Source organism: Sinocyclocheilus anshuiensis, unplaced genomic scaffold, assembly GCF_001515605.1.
Source record: "Sinocyclocheilus anshuiensis isolate Anshui unplaced genomic scaffold, SAMN03320099.WGS_v1.1 scaffold1065, whole genome shotgun sequence".
In the NCBI taxonomy this organism is placed as follows: domain Eukaryota; kingdom Metazoa; phylum Chordata; class Actinopteri; order Cypriniformes; family Cyprinidae; genus Sinocyclocheilus; species Sinocyclocheilus anshuiensis.
The window spans coordinates 903,709-922,731 of record NW_015555804.1 but is presented as its reverse complement, the minus strand read 5'-3'; the positions used below and the strand labels follow the sequence as shown (position 1 = coordinate 922,731).

The following is a 19,023-nucleotide window of genomic DNA, read 5'->3' as shown; positions in this document are numbered from 1 at the left end:
GTTGGTGGCGTTGGTGGCGGTAAATGCACCAGAAGTTGGTTTGCCATCCGCCATAAAACGTTATTAGAAGAAGAAGACCCTCAGGTATGGCAGTGAAATCTCACCTGATTAAAAAGGTAGAACAACCATGACTGCATAACAGCAAAGGTAGGTGGCGATATGCACACAGGATGTAACACGCCAAAAAACGGAAGAAGAAGAAGCAATCTCACCTGTGCACAGACTCATCACTGCCGTGCTGTTCTCTGACAGCTGAGCCCACAGACACCCCTTCATCTCCGCTAACAGAGCGAAATGCTGAAATGACCCGCTCGACGGCTCCAGCCTAGAATGAACAATGCGAGAAATATACAGAATGTTTACCTGCATGACTCTGGTGGCACGTAACAGGATTGATCCCAGGCTTACTTGAGCAGAATATGTCCTGCACCTCCCGCAAATAAACGGCAGCCGTGGAGAAGTGAAGCGTAGGGTTTGTCTGAACAAGGTCATTTTCCACTTCTTACAAAATCCGTTCTGAAATAACCAACCTTTAATACATAACGTCAGTTGTTAAAAGAGTTTATATAAAATTTTCTTCCGGATCAGTATAACGGCGTCACGCTTCATCTGAACCTAAAGCCCCGCCCTTAGATGAGGAATTCTGCTATGGCGAACGCTTAGCTTATGAATATTCATTGTTTAACGTGACGTTCCCACAGTAGGTTTATCTGATTTGCTGAGAGACCGAATATGTATGAATATTAAATAGTTTGACTTGGTGCTTCAGGAATGTTTCTAGCCTGACGTAATTAATATTCATAAGCTAAACTTATTAAAGATTCGTTAGAGAATAGGTTTATTTTCTAGTCTCAGGAATGTTCTATTATGTTTTCAGACATGATACAGTACTGTACATTCGACAGAACTATATAAAACCGTTCATTCTTTGCAATGTAGTTTATAGTTATTAGAGAATAAACCACAAGGTGGCAGTACTACATCACACAGACAGTCCTCTGTTTTGACAAGTAGACAACATCACGGACCCAGTATTTTTTGAAAAATGAAATCATCCAATATAGATACATATTTCTTAAGAATTTCTCACAGTTGACTTTATTTCGTAATAAATAGTAACTGCTGCTCCTTTGGTCTTCCAATATAAAACTAATAGGCCTACTCTGATACCATTTCATAAACTTATCAAAATTAAAAAAACATAAGGAGACTATTAGTTTCAAAATTAGTCTTAATTTTGAACTTGTACAGATTTTTCTTCTTCGCTTATGCAATAAAATAAACAAAAATATGCCACACGGGATGTTGTCATTTTGACAGGTAATATAAATCCATAATCATACCCACAAGATGAAATTGTGCAAGTGTAACAATATATCCCAATGTAGAAATGCCCCCAGGTACTGTGAGGTTGAACTAAATCAGTTCAGTTGACCTTTAGTAATTTGTCAGTGTACTTTTGAATTTACATATTAATGCACCCTCATATGCAAGTCTAAATGAAGATCCGGTGGGCTTTGTAACTTGCATAGATCGAGCTGACAAGTTACGCCATTGGTTCCCATAGTAACCAGTGTGTTCTCCACCATGTACGAACGTCATTGGTTCCCCATGGGGAGAGTCTGTCTTTCTCTCCCTTTAATAGTTACATTGTGCCAGTGTTGACTAACACAGATGAAAGCGTACACTCATTGCAAAGAACTTCCAACTTGATTATCGTCAAACCTGTTTCTAATAAAACCTCCATAGATGTGGTTTGACCAACGCTTGTTCTTGACGTAGTAAATATGAAGAGATGAACAATGCAAGTATTCCTCTTAACAGAAGGCCTTGTGTTATTTATTGTAAGTATGTAATTTTCTGATTGTTTAAATGAGATTCAGACAGAACTTTTGTGACAAAGGCAATTCACACTTGGTCTTTGGATGACATCTCGGTCTCCTTGACTCTGGTGTTTTGAGGATGTCAGTCAGTCAGTTCCAGCTTAGAAAGGAAGTGAGTGAATGGAATCTTGATCAATTGCTCTAGTCTTCTGGAATCTTAAGAATGTCCTCTGTTCTGGCTTGTACAGTTGCCACTATCTCATGTCCTGTTGAGACCGATTTTACATCTGGAGTCCCAGACACCACAAAATGGTGTGATGTAAAAAATAATAGTAGTAATTCCCAAATGAACCTCTTATTTACCCTTTAAAATCTTTTAATATACTACTCTGACCTCATAAAAACCCATTCAATGCGGTTATTGAAGCTTTAAACTTTGTTGTGTCACAAAGTTGGCATGCACTTCTGAGAGGTGCACAAGGCAAACCTGACCTGAAGAGATTCCGTAAAGCTCCATAAATCTGCATTGTAAAAATGCTACTAATTTTAACGAATAAGAATGTAAAAGTGCCAGTTAACTGTAAGTTACCTTACCAAATACAGAAACATGTGTATTTAAAAAGTAAAATATTATTAATAAGTATGATATCCCTTATTTATATTTTTTTGATTATGTTAAACAATGCAATACACATACATTTTGGGTAAATTATTTATTACAATTTATTGTATTATAATTACATTTTTTAAAGTGAAAAATATGAAGAAATGTATATGTAGAAATGGGAACTGATAGAATTCCACAAATCATCACATTTGTTTAGATTTCAAATACACAACATTCATAAGGTTAAGGTTGTTTTTAATGTTTTTGTACCAAGCCTGCATTTATTTGTTCAAAAATACAGTAAAAACAGTAATATTGTGATATGTTAATACAATTTAAAATGACTTTTTTTTCTATTTTAATACATTTTAAAATAATTTATAATATATTTATAATTATAATTTATTCCTGTGATGGCAAAGCTGAATTTTCAGCAGCCATTACTCCAGTCTTGTGTCACATGATCCATCAGAAATCATTCTATAATATGCTGATTTAGTGCTCAAAAAGCATTTATTAGGCTACTATTTCCAGTGAAAATAATGGTTGTGCTGCTTAATATTTTTGTGGAAACGGTAATGCATTTTAGTGATGCATTCATTGATGAATAGAAAGAACTGTTTATTTGAAATAGAAACCTTTTGTAACATTTTATAGTTTAATGACAAAATTTCAACAGCAATATTTTCACTGTAAATTTAACAAAAACTATTTTAGCATATTTCATTCTTCAGTTGCTCTCGCCATTTCTCTGTATCCTATATACTCATTACAGACCTTGTAAGAATGTTCAGATTGCGCAAGCGAGTCAGCTTATTTGCATATAGCCTACATTCTGACATTAAAGTAATCCATTCAGACCTCACAGAAATTAGCGGAATGTCAGTCCAAGTGTTATTTTTCCATTCGGTCCCTTCACCTAATTATAGCCAGTTGCATAATAGTGTTCTTGAGACTTCAGAAACATTTCATGTGGCCCTGCCTCAACTCTCTCTCTCTCTCTCTCTCTCTCTCTCTCTCTCTCTCTCTCTCTCTCTCTCTCTCTCTCTCTCTCTCTCTCTCTCTCTCTCCTCACCTCTCTCTCTCTCTCTCTCTCTCTCTCTCTCTCTCTCTCTCTCGCGTCCGGGTAAACTGGAATGCATTGACGTCAGAGGAGGGAGAGCGCTCGAGCGCTAGAGCAGAAGTGAGCGCGCGAGCACTGCGGAGCGACGCGCGCAACACTACATTCCTCGTCGGACAGCGGGCATCATTTATTGATTAAGACAACAGTGAGCGGATGTTTGAAGCCGTTAGGAAGCGATTTTTTTTGTGTAGCCTTCAGAAAAATACTCGAGGGAAGCTGAGAAAATTTCCAACGGATGCTCGTTTACATACAGACGCCTGAAGCACTGCGTACCACTTTATATGGTAAGTTATTCTAGAATACAAATGCGTTTGGTGTATTTAACTATTTGTTGAATTGAATACTGAAGTCGTCCTTAGTGATTTATATGTAGGATATCAGAAGCAGGATTGAGTTTCATTTGAGATCGTTGAAAGCGTGCCAGAGTGTAATAGTTGGATGTTATTGTTTGTGTTATGGTTAATAATGGGGATTTTAATTATTTTATGTGTGTAGTTATTGATTTATACGTGTCATTTCATATAGCTGGCAGGTCTTTTGCTAGCATAGAGATTGAATTATTAAAGGTGAGTTGGAAGATGTGGTTGGCAGACAAACATTGAGTCAGAGGCTTTGCATTGTGCTGGCCTGCATTTCACACACACACACACACACACACACACACACACAGTATGGAAGTCACCCTATCCTCCTGTCTGTGTATTCCTAGCCCTGGAGACATCCAGGGGCATCTGACAGCATGGCACACAGCAGGTAAGAGAAAGAAAACAAGACAAAGAGACAGAGACAAGGATAGAGAATGAGAAGGGGTCAGGTTTTTTTATTATTATTTTGTATTAATTTATGTACAGTATGTCTGTTTTTGTTTTGCAGTTTTATTGCATGAAGAGAAACTGCAAATGCTGTGGCAATACGAATGTACAAAGATTTGTCATGCCAATAAAACACATCAAAATAGAAAACTGTGTTCCTGTGGTCATGGAAATTTTAGGGAATTTTAAGGTCATAGAAATTCTTTTAAATTTCCATGATTTTTCACTCACAAAGAGCATTTCCTAGCTATATTTACAGTTCATTATATATTATTTTTAATTGTGTGTGTGTGTGTGTATTAGCTGGAATACATAAAAGTGTATATATTTCTAGTTCATGAAATATTTAAATATAAGAAGAATTGCATTTTTGCATTCATGATCTATATTTCATAAATATTTCATGAGCTAGTAAATTGTATATATTTCTGGTTCTTTAAATATTGAAAAAAAAAGGATATTTTTATTAAAAATGTCATGAGCTAGAAATGTTTCCATAAGTGTGGGAATCCTGTAGCAATGATGTAATTGTTGAACTGAGATGTTTTATGGAATTTAAATGGAATACTAGGTGAGATTCTGAGTAATACGATCCAAAGGATGCTGGATAAAGTCATTAGATTGTTATCTATATGGTCTTCTATGGTCTGCATCACTGTAGATACTTGAGTGTGTATATATAGCATGCAGCCAAAGTCCTAGACTCAGCAGTGTGTTTGTTTGTGTGCACATGCATGTGTGTGAGCATATGTGCGAGAACATGGTGTATGCGCGTACTGGCAAACTACCAAGTTTGTGGGTTACACAGTGATTATTTTGTGCCTCAGATTAAGAAGGATAAGACATGTGCGTGTCACAGTAGTGTCCTAAGACACTTCAGCTCCATCACAAGGCAGGCCTGAGGGAATTGGGACAAGAGGGGACTGCAGGTCACCTAGATCAAGTTTCACCTACATTGTAGGGACCAAATTTCTTCCAACTGGCTGTTGTTTGTCATGCTGCGCAGCAGATTTGTGTTTACAGACAAACTGCATGACACTGGAAACTTATATGGGTTAAGTTTAAGGATTTAGTTTTAAAATTTAAAACCATGTGGAAAGAGAGAGACAAGTCACAAAAAGAGCGTATAATAAAGTCTCCCCATGAGCTTTGCATCAAAATGAAGCAAGCTACCTCACTGTCTACCTTCTAAGATAGCATTTTATTAGTCGCGAAACCTCATAAGTGATGAATTTGTAACAGTCTACATCAGCAACAAATAGCACACTATGGACTTGACTTGCAATTTTTTTCAATGGAGTTAGCCATTAGCATTAGCAAAGCTAAACACGATATTCTAAGCACTGTCCACAAATTTATTTTTTATAAATTATTTATTTATTTTTATAAATAATTTTCATCATAATTATATAATAAAATAATTTTAAATATGTGGAAAAAAAAACTAGAGACGTGTGTTTGTTTGTTTTTTAAAGATGAACTTTTCACTTTAGTGGCTCATGGAAAGCCGTCTTGTGTGCAAAATCTAAGCTAAGTGGTCAAATGTGTCCATCTAGTCATGTTTTCATAGAAAAGTAGAACAGTGGAATGCAAAAATGTGTTTTGTGTGAATGGCCCTATAGAGTATATTTAGAATGAACATTTCTTACGTTGTCCTCCATCTTGAAGCTAATTGCAATGCATTCTGGGATTACCTTCTCCCAGATTCTACACTTCCTTTGAATTTGGACTAAATTTGGTAACTTGGGAGGCAGATACCTACCTTTTTAGAACAGTCAGGAGTGTGCCCTTAAAAGTTTCCCTCAGTAGGCAGTTTACTAGGATTTGCAACACTGGATCTCATTCGGCCCAATTCACAACACCTGTGTATGCACATGAATTTGTTCTTAACCTTGTTATTCTAAATGAGCGACCACGTGCCCAAGGTTAGTCATTTGCATAAAACCCACCAAAAACCATTTCCATATAAGGGCTTTCTGAAGAACCTTTCATTTACTGCTTTTAGTGACTATTAGCAAGTACATGACGCTCTCTAAAGATCTAAATATCTATATATAAAATTTCATTTTAATGTAACATAATTATAAAGCCACCCAGAATATTTGTTTTGCATATGTGTGGTGTACATTTTTTCTTAATTTACAATAAATTTTTTAAATTAAACAAAAATTATTAAATGAAAATTATTTGTAAATCATGGTTTGTTCGTGAAAATGTTTGCATGCAGATTTCAGGCAATGTATTCAGACCCACTGCCTGAACATTTGCATGTTGGTGCTAGTACTATATGAATTTTACCAATAGACCAGAGGTTCAAATGTTTTACCGTTTGTGTGAGTGTAGACGTTAATGCACTTCAAACAGCAGGCACGCAAGCTCCCACTGCGCCACGCTGACCTCATCACCATGAATGTTGCATGATGGGAACATGGGGCGATGAGATCATATCTAAAGGCAACCCCATTATATTCTCCCCAACTCTGCATCTCTTTCACATCTCTTCACTCTGCTCGTCCATCAGCCCTCCCTCCTCCAAAAGGGAGAGCGGGATGACTCATCCTTTCACACCTCTCCCCTGGTGCCTCCTGTCAGACCGCGAGCCTCTTGACAGCCCCGCGTACGGGTTTGTGTGTTTCGTATCGGCGTACAAATGAGTCTGGTCTGTTTTCTTGCCTTTGACACTCATGTAGCGGGTGACAAAAGACCCCAGCGTCTCAGGCAGCGGACATTTTCTCGCAGAAACACAGCCTGCTGGATTCCCAACTCCTCGACGTGTGAGTTCCTCGCTTGCAGAAAGGCAAGGAAATGCAGGAAGTGCCATGTCTGCGTATGTTAGCATGTATGCGTCTTGTGTAACTGAGAGTCATCCTAAACTGCGGATGCTGGGTTTCTACCTAAGCGCTATCAGGAGGAAGCACCATGTGTGCTCCCCGCTCCCTTTAGGAAATACTGCCATGCTTTATAAATGATAGAGCTGAACATGGAAAGGGTGGACAGCCCTATCCTTCCTCAATATGGAGGCCAAATGGTCTTTGTTACATAATGTACTGTTTTTGCTCTTTCATTCTTCTTTCATCTGGCTCTGTTTTTCTTTCGGTCTCAACCACTAAATAAATACATCTCACAAAAGGCAACAAAACGTCAAAGTTTTGAAGCAGGATGCTCTGACTTAGAAACAATCTAAAACAGATCTGATTCTCTTCCGTCAAATGAATCATTCACCCAAAAATGAAAAGTCAGTCATTGAAATCACCCTCATGGCGTTACAAACCACCTTTTTTTTCTTTTGGAGAACGCAAAAAGAAATGTTATGAAGAATGTTCACGCAATGAATGTCCACACAATGAAAGTTCTCACAACATATCACAACATATCATTCATACATGCAGCTTTTCTAAAATATAATGTGTATGTGAAGCATAAATGTTTGCATATGTGAGATGTTGGTGAATAATAAAAACTTTTCATGTGTAATTTTGTTCCGATCTACCACAAACTCAGTCCGTCAGACAAAGGGCAGGTTATTTTAGCAGCATTAATTTCAACAGACAAGAAAAGCTCTGAGTACACTTCATTTTCATATGTGTGCTTGTGTGTGAGCATGCATCATTGTAGTATTTTAGTATTATTTATGTACTATTATAGTATTTATTAATAATTTGAATTGTCATTTTAAATTTAGTTTTAGTTTTAATAATTTTATATACTTTTTTTTTTTTTCAAATATACTTCCATTTAGCTATTCTGTTTTTGTCATAGAACTTATTTGTTTCATTTTAATTTTATTTTACTTATTTTCAGTTAGTTGCCAAGGCAGCATTTCACCTAATATTTATATAGATTTTATTTCAGTTGTATTTCAATGAACAAAAACTATTTTTTATTAGTTTTGGTTTTAGTTAACAATAACATTGGCATCTTAGACGGGCATCATAGCATTAGTGTCCTGTTCAGCCTCTATCACTGGTCATTAACTATTCAGCTCCTTCCATCAAACCACACACACACACACCCTAAAAATGATATCACATTACAGGTATTGAGCTACACCATTTGTGCTATGCTTCTGTCACCCGACTCCTCTGATGCTAGGTCTCTTTGTATCCAATCCATTAGAGCATATTTATCTATATTTATTTTTATAAAATTTTTAAGAATTTTTTGATGCTGTTTGTTTGCTTTTGTTTATGTTTTTTGTGCTGTGGTGTCTTTTGCGGGGGTTGTTTTGTTTGGTTGGTTGGTTTTGGTTTTTGTTTGATTTTGTTTTGCTTGGGTTTTAACTCATTTATGATGTTTAAAGTCCCTTCAATTCTTACATTTGCATGTATACCAACTGTTTGAATAAATTTTTTCTTAATCACAAATGTTTGGCAATTGCATGATAAAACGAAATTGCAAACAATTTGTCTAATACAATAGGTGACCTCAAAATTAATGTCACTGCCTGCAATCTCAGTATTGAATGGGTTTTGTCTTAGCATGCATTATGACGTCACCTCCAGGTTTGGCTGAAATTGTAGTAGACAGCCATATTCGTGCTTGGACATGCAGTTATTGTCACTCCCTATAAGACTGATAATAGAGGAGTTCTCTGTTAAGTAATAGGGTGGATTTGTTTGAATTTCTTAGTAATAGTAACTACTGTTGCTAAGCAACTGCTGTACTATGAAGTAAGCCCGGTGTGGTTTTAAAAATAGTTTGCTTCTGAGACAATTGGTTAATTGGGTTTTTTGAAAGATTTAAGATCAGTGTCTGGCATTCTTATAGGCAAATACCAACAGTACTCGTCTTCTCTTGAGCAAACACATAAGATCAGTATATAAACTTGTTAGACAGCTTACCTTGTGCTCCCTCCAAACACTCATCTTCCTCTCTTCAATAACGCTGTGAATGTGAAAGCAAGTGCAGTTTACATCTATATGTAACACTGTTTCGACACAAAGAGCACTACATCCCCTCCACTTAAACATTCCTAAAAGGGTTTTCCAGCCTGATGCCATACGAAAACCTTTTAACGTTCTATTAAGCTGTACCACACAAGTGAGAGTGCTGTTTTATGGTTGTTAGCACATTCCTATACAGTTGCTAGGTTGTTGGGGTGTTATGGGACATTTCCAGGCCATTATTGGCTATGTTGTTGCTAAGGTATTCTCATATAGTTAGGATGTTGGTTTGAATGGTGTTTTGACTGGCAGTTGACACATTGCTCTGTGGTTGCTAGGGTGTTGCTATGGGATTGCCAGAATTGTGGATGGTTGCAAGGGTGTTGCTATGCTGTTGCTAATGATTTCTGATTGGTTGTTGACATGTTGCTATGTATGATAACACGAAACTTTCCAGAATTGTTTTTTTCAGGGGAAACACTGATTTTGAAAATTGTGGAATGTTTCTGGAAATTTACTGGAAATTTTCCACCATGTCACTCACAACCCTAGAATAAAGGATGTTTACCAGACCAAGATTGGTTAACATGTTGTTGTGTGGTTTCAAGGATATTATATATGGTTTCCAGGGTGTTGCTATGTGATTGCTAATGCTGCTGTGCAGTTGCTAGGGTCGCTAAAGCTATGGATGGTTGCAGTGGCATTGCCAGGTGTTCTGATTGGTTGACTGTATGTTGCAATGCGGTTTCAAGGATGTTGCATCACTAATTAGATCAGTTTTCCCCATACATGAGATAAAATATCATTATAACTAATATGTCTAAGGTCTGCTGTTTACATGTGTCATTTCTTCACTGTCATTATCTCTTTTTTTGTTTTTCCACAGGTGATGTCTCAGTAGAGCTCCAGTTTCCTTCAGCTCCCTCTGGTAAGAGAGCCCAGTCCTTCAACTGTACCTCCACTGCTTGATCCAAAATGGCTGCCACCAAAAGCGGTTACGAGGGCAAGATAGCTGGCCTATATGACCTAGACCGCACACTGGGCAAAGGCCATTTCGCCGTGGTCAAACTAGCCCGTCATGTATTCACAGGCCAATTAGTAGCAGTCAAAGTGATCGACAAGACAAAGCTTGATGACTTGGCGACTGGCCACTTGCTTCAAGAAGTCCGCTGCATGAAACTCGTCCAGCACCCCAATGTAGTGCGACTCTATGAGGTCATCGATACGCAGACCAAGCTGTACCTCATCCTAGAGCTGGGCGACGGAGGTGACATGTACGATTACATCTTGCGTCATGAAGGAGGGGTGGCCGAAGACACGGCGAAAGTGCACTTTGCGCAGATCGTACGAGCAATAGCCTACTGCCATCGTCTGCACGTTGTCCACAGAGATTTGAAGCCAGAGAATGTGGTGTTCTTCAGGCAGCAGGGGACAGTGAAGCTGACAGATTTCGGCTTCAGTAACCACTTTCAGCCTGGGACAATGTTGATGACCAGCTGTGGTTCACTGGCATACTCTGCCCCAGAAATACTGTTAGGTGAAGAGTATGATGCTCCAGCAGTGGGTAAGTGACAAAACTGTCTTTTTTTGGATGTTGTTTCATTCAGCTAGTCAATCAGAATGCATTTAGAATCCCTGTAGATCACATTTGATTCGGAAGATTCATAGATTCCGAAGATTCATAGTTTTAAAGACTCATAGATTTAAGATTCCAGAGAATGAAAGATGCATTTCAAAGAATGAAAGATTCATAATTTCAAAGCTTCATAGATTTAAGAATCTAATGATTCTAAAGATTCATAGATTCAAAAGAAATTCTAAAGATTCGTAGTTTCAAAGATTCATAGATTTTAAGATTTCAAAGATTGAAAGTTTCTATTCTATCTGTATGTTTCCAAGTGTGTCATTTTATTCAGTCAATCAGACTTCAGTAGATGCTAAATCTGTCCATTCGGACTCTTAATTTACATGCAGCGCAGTCAAACAAATCCGCCAAGGGATTAAATCGTGGAGGCGCGTGGGCCTGCGCATCAAACTCTGTGTCTGTGTCACAAGAACACTGGGACTCTTTGCTCTCCTCTCGCAGTTGATCCTCCCCTCCCCTCTCCCCACGTGCCTCTTCTGGGTTTAATCGCTGTTTTGCCAAGCGGAAATCTTCTATTGAATGAACAGCACATCTGTGCTCTAGCAGGGGTCAAGCTAAGAGATTTGTGTCAGGTCAGAACTACACATGACTCAATTGACTGCATTCAGAATCCCTGCAGCAAATTGGCATAAGAGCCAAATTCTCATTGAATATCCAGAAAATTAAGGTGAAATCCAAACACCGTTTACTTTTGACATTGACAAAGACCATTAAAACCCATATCATCTGACCACAGTGAAGTATAGAATGTTTTTGCTGTCTGCTGTACATTTTTCTGTTGTGTCAGGCAGTGCTTTGGTCTGTGACTTTCTTGTACAGTATGTGCTTTAATGTTGTGTCTTTGAAAATAGTTTGGAGGATGAATGTGGCTAGCCATAAACTTACATTCCTTCTATCCATCATCCGTTCCATTGTTCAGACCCAGTCAACTTATTAAGCTCTAGAGACTCATTGTACGGCAAAGAGAGGAGGAGAAATGAAAATAAAGCAGATTTAGAGAGAGAGAGAGAGAGAGAGAGATGGGTATGGAGAGAGAGACAGATTCAATGAGAGAGAGACTGAGGCAAGCAGAGAGACAGACTTTAGTTTAGAGGACACTTGAGCTTAACATTGACTCAGACAGGAGGATGAAGAGTAACAGGACCGACAACAAATTGTTCTGTCTCTCTTTCTCTTTCTTGTTACTTGTCTTGATCCAGTTCAATAGAGCTTTCTAGAGCACAGATGTGAGCGGAGCACAGACTTTGAACTACAGTATGTACTGTTCCATTTCACTGCTCTGAATTCAAACAGTTCTAAAGATTATTAGGTTATGAAGATTCTAGAATGCCAATGATTCCAAATATTCCAAACAATCTTTAGAATTCCAAGATTGTAAATATTTGAAGATTACAAAATTATGAAAATTCAGTTTCAAAGAATTCATTATGTATAGATTCACAGATCCTGAAGATTTAAAAAATTTTAATAATCTGAAGATTCATTGTTTCAAAATAGATTTATAGATTCTACAAATTTTAAAGATTCTAAAGATGACAAAAATGTAGTTTCAAAGATTCATAAATGTTAAGATTCCAAAGATTGAAAAATTCATACTTTCTGCAAATTCTTAAGATTCTAATGATTCTATAGATTTTACATGCTTCATAGATTTAACATAGATTCAGAGATTCTAAAGATTCATAGTTTCAAAGATTCACAGGTTTTAAAATTCCAAAGGCTGAAAGATACATAGTTTCAAAGATTCATAGATTGATTAATAGATTCATGGATTAAAGTATTAGATACACAGGTCTAAAGATTCTCATCTAAATATTCTAAAGCTTCATAGATTTAGAATAGATTTGAAGGATTCTTCGTTTGAAAGATTCACAGATTTTAAAATTCTACATTTTGACAGATTCATAGTTTCAAAAATTAATAGATTCATATATTTACATATTTATAGATTCACAGATTATAAAGGTTCTAAAGATTTATAGATTCAAAATAGATTAAAAGATTCTAGAGATGTATAGTTGTAAAGATTCATAGATTATGAGATTCCAATAGATTGAAAGATTAATAGTTTCAAAGATTCTAAAGATAATTTTATAGATTTTAAATGGATTAAAAGATTCTGAAGATTCATAGTTTCAAATATTAGACATGCAAAAACTACATATTTTAAAAATATTCAAAAGTCATTAGCTTTCCCCAATGGCTAATTGACTATTCCGTCTTGGGGAAACTTGGAATAATTAGGCTGGTTTTGGGTTTCCCTGACCTTGATCTGAAATGTGTTTCTCAGGGTGCATTCATACAGCTCAAGTTCTTGTGTTCAAAAATAGTTCGTAGTGCAACAGAATAGAATAGAACAGAACATGGGTATAGGGATGTGTTTTGCAAGTTGAACTATTTTTAGCTTGACACACTGTCTTAAAAACGCAACACTCATGATGAACGATGAAAAAATGTCATGAAGCTGGAGACTCAGTGTATGACAAATACAGAGAAGGAGAGGTGAAGAGCCAGAGAGATAGACAGACTTTAGAGGACACTTGAGCTTAACATTGTGACACGGACAGGAGGATGAAGACTAACAGGACTGACATTGAACCTGTCTGTCTCTCTTGCTGTCTTTCTCTCGTTCCAGTTCACTTGGGATTTCTAGAGCACAGATGTGTGCTGAGCTGCCATGAGTACCCTTCCGCTCCTCTGCTCTGACATTATTAATATCATATTTGTATGATATTTTCTGCCAGAGCGTCATGTGACGGTGGGACAGTAATTCTCACTGAGGCTGCATGTGCCAGGATTAGATCTGCACAAACTGGGTCAGTCTCCGCCGAGACCCAGCAAAGCGTGCAAAGGACGCTATACTCGCGCACACACACACACACACACACACACGCTAGGATGCTAGAAGCGTGTGAACCTGAGGGCTTGTCTCACCTCTCTCCAAGTGAAATCTACCCATGGTAGAACTAGAGCAGATAAGGGCTGAGTAGTCATGCCTTATAAATGTTTAACTTACTGGGCTGGGCCAGTCAGAATGAACAGTAAACATGCATATAAACACAATGGAGAAGCTTTCCTATAGCTGTAGTTTAACAGTTAGCATATTAGCCCGAATACATTGAGCCATTCAGGTGACACAGGCTCATCTCACTCTCAATGGTTCCTGTCTCCATATAATTCATGGTTTTTGAAGATGAGAGCATGTCACAACCTGCCCATGTTAGCATCTGGCTAATTTAGCTAGCTTCTACCAAGTTCACAGGTGCATTTATGGTCAAATACTGTAGAATTGGACACATATCCTTTGTAGGGCTACACAAATAATCAAAATAAATCACAGCACTAAGCTATAGCGTAATTTTGGTTTCAAGTGCTATAAATATATGCGCAGCATGTTTCAGAGTGAAGCATGGCAACTCATGATCTGCCGTTTATAGTCTCTTGGTTCACAGTAAATGCTGCTTCACATGAACTTTAGATCCATCTGCTAAATCCCTTATAGTGTGCATTTGGGAGCACAACATGTGGCAACCATCTTCCTAAACTTACTGAAGCAAATGAGAAATGCTTATAAACTGGCTTTGGCTGTTGTCAACAAAAGAGAAGCTTCAAGGTCTCCCTGCGGTTTTTCAGTCAAAATAAAAGCTTGATGGTTTAATGTTTGAAAATGAAGAAATTCATAAGAAAGCGGTAAATAATAGTATCGTATTTTTATGTTGCCGTGTAAAATAAACCTATTATTATAAAGTAATATAATAATTAAAATTGTAATTTTTTCTTAAAATCTTATTTTCATTTTAAAGTGAAATATTAAAATAGTAATATTTATTTTTATCAATAATAATAAACAAAGAAGAATATCAATATTCATAATAAATTAATAATAATAATAGGTTTATGTCTTTGACATCAATGACAACAGATATGAGAAGCTTTTTATCCTCCCTTTTGATACTTTATTTTCTATTATAAAATGCAAATTAGCTAACTAACAATATAAATGTGCACTTCATAGTATTATTCTTTGTTGTTTATCTTCATTTTAAAGAATTTTTGTACTTGAAGTGCCTAATTACATTTTATTAACACCAAAAATAGAGACCTAATAACATAACAGCTCTGGATGTGTTTGATTGTGCAGTGGTTTGTATTTCATGTGCTAGTCTGTTCAATCAGCACAGTAGTGCCCATCGGCTGACCCTGTGGCCCGCTGCCTATAGTGGATTAATCAGCTCCTGAAGTTTGCTGGGCACAGGCTGGCATCTGAAACCTTATTTGGAAAGCTTTCTTGTCTAGCAGTTTTAGGTCAAGCTGATGCCATTAACACCAGTAGCTGATATCTATAGTTTGAGCTTGTGAACAGAAAAGGGGCTGTTTTCACTGTATGTGCAATTTTTTTTTTTTGCCTGAGCTTGTGTATGTTTATGCACAGCTGAATGAATATTCATTAGCTCAGTGAGAGGTTTTATCCATAGTCAGTAATCAGCTGCTCGGCTCTAATCCACTCACAAGAGTTCAGTCACTCAGTGCCAGCTCTCTCTCTCTCTCTCTCTCTGTAAGCTGTAATTGCCACTCAATGCAACACACAACATTTGAATGAATACGGGTTTTGTAGGTACCAAATGTCTTCGCATTTTCATGAGGAAAATGACTTATTAAATAAAATAAAGTACTGTATGTATGTATGAGGGTTTGGTTTAGGGTTAGGACTAGAAAATATCTCTATCTCTTTGTAAAAACAATAGAAATCAATGGAAAGTCATCACCATGACTGAAATCCTGTTGACACTGTAAAGCTGCTTTGACACAATCAAAATTGTATAAAGCGCTATATACATAAAGGTGACTTGACCTGACGACTTCTGTGCTCTTGAATATTTTTTGTGTGCGCATCTCTCTCTCTCTCTCTCTCTCTCTCTCTGTGTGTGTGTTTGTGTAGCAGCTCAGTGTCATCAGGATTCAGGTTGCTGATCAGAGATGTTCTGAGATAGATAAGCTGGGAGAGACTGACTCAGTGACATCTCACAAACTCACACGCACACACACACACTTAACTGATAACACACACCTTCTTACTCTGCATTAAAGTTGTTTATAATGTTACAGAAGATTTCTGTTTCAAATAAATGCTGTTCTTTTGAATTTTCTATTTAGTGAAGAAACCTGAAAAATATAAATGACTGTTTCCACAAAAAATATTAAGCAGCACAATTGTTTTCAACATTGATAATAATAAGAAATGCTTCTTGAGCAGCAAATCAGCATATTAGAATGATTTCTGAAGGATCATGTGACACTGTACACTGGAGTAATGATGCTGAAAATTCAGCTTTGACATCACAGGAATAAATTACATTTTAAAATAAATCAAAATAGAAAAAAAAAGGTTTTTTAAATTGTTATAATTTTCATAATTTTACTGTTTTTACTGTATTTTGATCAAATGAATGCAGCCCTGGTGAGCATAAGAAACTTCTTTCAAAAGCATGAAAATCTTACCGAAAACTTCTGAATGGTATAGTGTAATTTTCTTAGATTCATAGATATCCGAATATTCTAATAAATCAATTGATTTTAATATACGGATTTCAAAGATTTTAAAGATTCAAAGTTTCCAAACATTATGAAATTTCAAAATTCAATAGATCTGAAAAAAATATACTTTAAAGAAATGTAGGATTCCATATCAGAGATTTTCAATGATTTTTAAACATTCTAAAGATAAGATTCCAAGATTCAAAACAGTGCATTTCTACTATTATTGGATGTCTACTATATAGATTTTATATAGATATAGAGATTCTGCTGTCTACTATAATTGGAATTCATCTTAGAATTCTAGAATCTTAGAATCTGTACAAGACCTCAAGTCTCGAGACATTCTGTGTCACACACGGTTGTCACATTATATAACCTCAACACAGATCGACAAACACAGCAGTTCCTTGATAGCCTTCATTGTGTATAATGTGTTTTGTGTAAACTGCAGTCACATGGCTCTCACACACAAGAGGTGTGCTACACTTAAAACTGTGCTCATGTTGGCTCTGAGGCTCTAAGAGTTGTCTTGCTGTGACTTATTTTATTTTAACAAGATGGAACAAGATAAGAAAAACTTACAATAACTCATTATTTCTGCCACCTCCACACATAACATTATTTGTCAAGGCAGATGTTTTCTTACAAAGAACAAACCTAAGAAACAACTGCATAACTTATATTTGTGATGAAAAAATACTAAAGATTAAAGTTTAATTGAGAAAATAAGTTGAGTTCTAAAATTACCTGTAAATTTTAGTTATAACATTAATGCACTTATTTCTATCAAGGATATCATGATTTTTATGCAGTTTGAACCCGACAGCACTTCGGTTGTCATGTTTCTATGCATGTCCGACCATATTTATATTAAGAGCATTTGAGTGTGCTTAAAAAAATCCAATTTGTGCCTTTCAATAGACATGAAATAACATGCTGCATGTATGCGTGTGCCAGTGCGAGACATGTAGCGCTTGTGTCTGACTGATTCTGTGGAGGAACACGCAGTACAGAGAGCAGAAGAGAGGGCTTATTGTTAGAGCAGCTAAAGACACTGTTTGGACAATGCTGTCTCTCTGGACTGTCTCTCATGCTGATCCTTTGCTCTAATTCATGCTCTTTCACACAGAATTTATACTCTCGCGCACACACACACACACACACTGAAACCAGCATGTCAGATTTGAAGCTGTTGTTTAAATGGAAAAACGTAAGAAGTTGGCACAGTAGAGTGAATTTACTTTAAAGGTATTTTTGGGTGAATTATTTTTTTAATACTATAAATTATTATTATTATTATTATTATTTAAAAGATACATAATTTTATATATAATTTAATGTTAATAATGTTTTAATTTTAAGGAGTGGTTATTATTATTATTACTCATTAATGATAATTTGGTTTTATTAGTGGTGATGATGATGATGATGATGATAATGATGATGATGAAGTATTCAAGGTGGGTCATACGTGATCCAAGACAGGGTTATTATCATATTTAATTAAAATTAAACCATTAAAAAAAATGAAAATTAGAAAAGTTATTATTTATTTTTTTTAGATTGAAGCACTAAAATAACTCAACCTAAATAAACTAATATCAGGGGGATCTAATGTTTGCATTAATCCTCTGGCCTTTTCTGAATTTCTGTAAACGGCAAAATGGAACTCCAAGAATACCATATTTAACGTATTTAACTGCCGGTCAGGTCAGCGCACTAGACCAAAACTATGAATGAGCACATTCTCAGTACTCTTTCCTTTAGTAATCAAAGGTTAAATGAAATGTTATGAATATGAAATAAGTGATCTAACTGAGGAAATCTAAACTGATCCTACTATTTTAAAATCATCTCACTTAAAAGAGGAAAGCCTAGCTCTCTCACCCATATTTGTAAGTTGTTTTTTTTTCCCACATGCTCTATGCATGTCACACAGCTGAAAAAAATTAAAAGAGGAATCTTGTTTTCTTGGAACGCCACCGTGGAAAATTACGCCACTAAAACAAACACATCATCACTTGTGGGACTTACACGCCCCCTCTCTTACCTTTCTCTCTTTTTCTTGTCCTGTTCACTCTGTTCTTGGTTCATGATATTCTGTAAGACTTCCTGGGATCCTTGGTTGACACAGAGTTGGATGGAGAAACAGTTTCAGGGATATTTCGGTCAGAAATACATGTCTATAGGGCCCCATAGGCATAGCGATTGGCGATTAATGATTGGTAAAGTTGAGAGTTAATTATTGTCTGAGGACATGCATTGACTCTGAAAAGGTTAAGGCTGGTTTTATTTGCATTTTAGTTTTGCTTAACCTCTCTTCGTGTATTGGTTTGTTTTGATAGTGTGAGCATGTGTCACATGAGGACTTCTGTGTTGTATAAAAACCCTTGACATGTTTCTTCCTCTTTTCTGCACAAATCCTATTACACTTCTCTCTAGGGGTGTAAATATTTACTCTGACAACAATTTGATTTGGTTATGATTGCATCTTTAAATCATAGTGATGGTTTTTTTTAAATAATTTTGACGTATGCTGACAGCACTAATTTTAATTTGATGGATTTTTATATATAAAGACCTACTTAAAAG

The 19,023-nt window shown here is 36.4% G+C and overlaps 2 protein-coding genes across 6 annotated transcripts in view; one reads left to right on the top strand and one right to left on the bottom strand.

The window, feature by feature from the left end:
* LOC107674968 (probable D-lactate dehydrogenase, mitochondrial) overlaps nt 1–377 on the bottom strand; it is an 8,274-nt gene extending 7,897 nt beyond the window's left edge. Inside the window, exon 1 of one of the 2 annotated variants that reach the window (XM_016469131.1) lies at nt 213–377. In XM_016469131.1, coding sequence (XP_016324617.1) covers nt 213–369 — 157 coding nt within the window. In that variant the 5' untranslated portion in view covers nt 370–377. The remainder of the gene's footprint in view (nt 1–212) is intronic. The other variant, XM_016469132.1, reaches the window with a different exon arrangement.
* The window catches only part of LOC107674965 (SNF-related serine/threonine-protein kinase-like), a 23,347-nt gene continuing 4,634 nt past the window's right edge, over nt 311–19,023 (top strand). The window contains exons 1-2 of one of the 4 annotated variants that reach the window (XM_016469127.1): nt 311–383; nt 10,135–10,812. In XM_016469127.1, coding sequence (XP_016324613.1) covers nt 10,224–10,812 — 589 coding nt within the window. In that variant the 5' untranslated portion in view covers nt 311–383; nt 10,135–10,223. Of the gene's footprint in view, nt 384–412; nt 488–3,595; nt 3,838–4,315; nt 4,363–10,134; nt 10,813–19,023 lie in introns of those variants that run through there. The other 3 variants (XM_016469128.1, XM_016469126.1, XM_016469129.1) reach the window with 3 other exon arrangements.